This window comes from Triticum aestivum, chromosome 7A (assembly GCF_018294505.1).
Source record: "Triticum aestivum cultivar Chinese Spring chromosome 7A, IWGSC CS RefSeq v2.1, whole genome shotgun sequence".
Lineage (NCBI taxonomy): Eukaryota > Viridiplantae > Streptophyta > Magnoliopsida > Poales > Poaceae > Triticum > Triticum aestivum.
The window spans coordinates 704,444,281-704,447,014 of NC_057812.1; the positions used below are offsets into that span (position 1 = coordinate 704,444,281).

The window sequence follows — 2,734 nt, forward strand, 5'->3', positions numbered from 1 at the left end:
CCTCTCTTCTCCCCCCGCGCCCACGCCCACGCCCACGACCGCCAGCTCCGCCGCCTCCACTCCGCGGCCGTCGCCGCCTCGGCCACCGCCGGCGCGCTCGTAGCCGTCGCCATGGCGCTCGCCCTGCTGCTGCTCTGGCTCCGCCGCAGGAGGGCGCGCCGGAGGGAGAAGGCCAAGGAGGGGAAAGACGGGGCGCTGGAGCGGCTGTCGTACCGCAAGCTGCGGCGCGCCACGGGGGCCTTCGCGCCGGGGGGCAAGCTCGGGCAGGGCGGCTTCGGCCCCGTGTTCCGCGGGGTCCTCCCGCCCCCCCGCGGTACCGGCGGGGCGTGCGGCCGGCCCGTCGCCGTCAAGGTCATGGACGCCGCCGGGTCGCTCCAGGGCGAGCGCGAGTTCCACAACGAGATCGCCGTCGCCTCCCACATCCGCGCCGCCGCCGAAAAGGCCGCGTCTTCCCCCGGCCCCGCAGCAGACGACGTCGAGGGCAAGGCGGCGGCACCGGCGGCGGCGGCGTCGGCGCGCGACTCCATACTGCTCCCGTTCGCCTACTCGATGCCGAGGCGGGGGGAGGGGCGGGCGCGCCGGATGATGCTGGTCTACGACCTCATGCCCGGCGGCTCCCTGCAGGACGCGCTGCTCGGCCGCCGCTGCCCCGAGCTGGTGGCCGGGTGGCCGCGCCGGCTCGCCGTGGCGCGCGACGTCGCCGCCGCGCTCCACTACCTCCACTGCGTGCTCAAGCCGCCCGTCGTGCACGGGGACGTCAAGCCCAGCAACGTCCTGCTCGACGCCGGCCTCCGCGCCCGCCTCGCCGACTTCGGCCTCGCGCGCGTCAACTCCGACCCCGACCCGGACGACAAGCTGGAGAGCGGCGCGATTGCGGAGGGCACTGATGCGAATGAGAACGCTCTCGATGGGGGGTGCGACGATGACGTCTCTGTTGTGGCGGAGAGCACGGTCACCACGACGGTAGATGGGGAAGTGAACGTCGCCCCCAAGTCGCCGGAGGTTGACGACGGCGGCGGCGGATTCACGCTGCCGTCGCCGGACGAGGCTGCATCCACTTCCGGGTTTGACCAGACCAGTCTCGACAGTGGTCTGAACAGCCGCAGCTGCAATGGTGTCGGTTCACGCACCGGCGGCGCGTCGGGGACCGGGAGCGACTGGTGGTGGCGGCAGGACAATGCCGGACCCAGCCATGGCGGTGTAAAGGATTATGTGATGGAGTGGATCAGATCGGAGATCAAGAAGGAGCGCCCCAAAAATGATTGGATTGCAGGGGCAGCTGCAACCAACCCGGGGACAGAGAGGAAGAAGCAAAAGCGCAGAGCACGCGAGTGGTGGCGCGAGGAGTACACCGATGAGCTTGCAAAGAAGCAGAAACGCAGGGCGCTTGCCAAATCGAGGAGCCAGCAGGCCGGGCTGCAATGGTGGGAGCGTGATATTGATGATGACTTGGACGGCAAGGGGCGGTCCAAGTGGAGTGTGGTGAAGAGCTGGAGCCGAAGAAGCAGCAGCAGCGCTAGCAATGGCAATGGCATTGGCAATGTCAATGGGAGCATCAACTGGTGGGTCAATGGCGCGAGAAGCAGCCGTGATTGGGCAAGTGGGGACTTCGTGCCCAAGAGCGGAGGCGCGGTGAGCAGCACGCCGAGCATGCGTGGCACCGTGTGCTATGTCGCTCCGGAGTACGGTGGCGGCGGTCCTTTGTCCGAGAGATGTGACATCTATAGCTATGGTGTCCTGCTACTGGTTCTTATCTCTGGCCGCCGGCCATTGCAAGTGTCGGCCTCACCCATGTCGGAGTTCGAGAAGGCGAGCCTCATATCGTGGGCAAAGCACCTCGCGCGCGTGAGTCGCCTTATCGATCTCATCGACCCGGCCTTGAAAGATGTTAACCAGGAGGAGGCACTGCTCTGCATCACCGTCGCGCTCCTCTGCATACAGAGGGCCCCTGCTCGCCGGCCATCAAGCGAAGAGTTGCTCCGGTTGCTCTCCGGCGAGGGAGAGCCGCCTCACCTCCCGCTAGAGTTCTCGCCGTCCCCACCCGGTGGGTTCCATTACAAATCCCGGAAGAAAGTTCGGTGAGTTTGTTTTAGGTTCTTGCTTAGATGCAAAGGGTTCTGTTAACCACCTAACCTTGTGCCCTGAGATATGTTTATCGTTCCGTCCGGTACACGTTCTAGTCTACGCCTTTGTCACTTGCTAATAATTATGTATAAAGCTCTCCGTGGAGGAAAGAAAAAGGTGATGGCAAATCTTAAATTGACATTTGACAAGAACTGTCTTGCACTCTTACTCACATGCGCAATCATAGGCGCTTAGTCAGCATGATTTGATACTAAATAGATGACCTGAGTTGAGTAACCATGTGGTAGGGGATGTCTGCCTTTTGTGCCGGCGCCTCTTCAGGCATCACTTCTGGGCAAGTTTAGAATTGTAGTGCTTTACAGGGGGGGCCTGGATCCTGGTGCTCTCCTGGGAAAAACCTCGTGTTGGGCTGCTGTGGAGAGTCCATGGCCAACTTTTTATGATGGATCCAAGCTTTTGATGATCACATGTGCTTTTCTGCTCCTTTTCGTATCGAGGTGGTACTGCACTTTTGAGTGCCTAGTCCATTCTGCCCGTGTTGCTACTGCTGCTTTAGAATCTCAGAGTCAACAGGGCCATTATGCTCCCTTGAAAGGGGTTAATTGGACTGGACGCCTCACTCACCTGGTCTTGCCAATGTGCTCCATTT

The 2,734-nt window shown here is 62.5% G+C and overlaps 1 protein-coding gene across 1 annotated transcript; it reads left to right on the forward strand.

The window, feature by feature from the left end:
- Positions 1-169: 169 nt before the first annotated feature.
- LOC123149504 (receptor-like serine/threonine-protein kinase At2g45590) lies at positions 170-2,340 on the forward strand (the record flags this gene model as incomplete). Its single annotated transcript, XM_044569169.1, is given in 1 exon segment — positions 170-2,340. A coding segment is annotated over 1 exon segment (1,913 nt), but the record flags the coding sequence as incomplete, so codon positions are not given.
- Between the last annotated feature and the right edge of the window lie 394 nt (positions 2,341-2,734).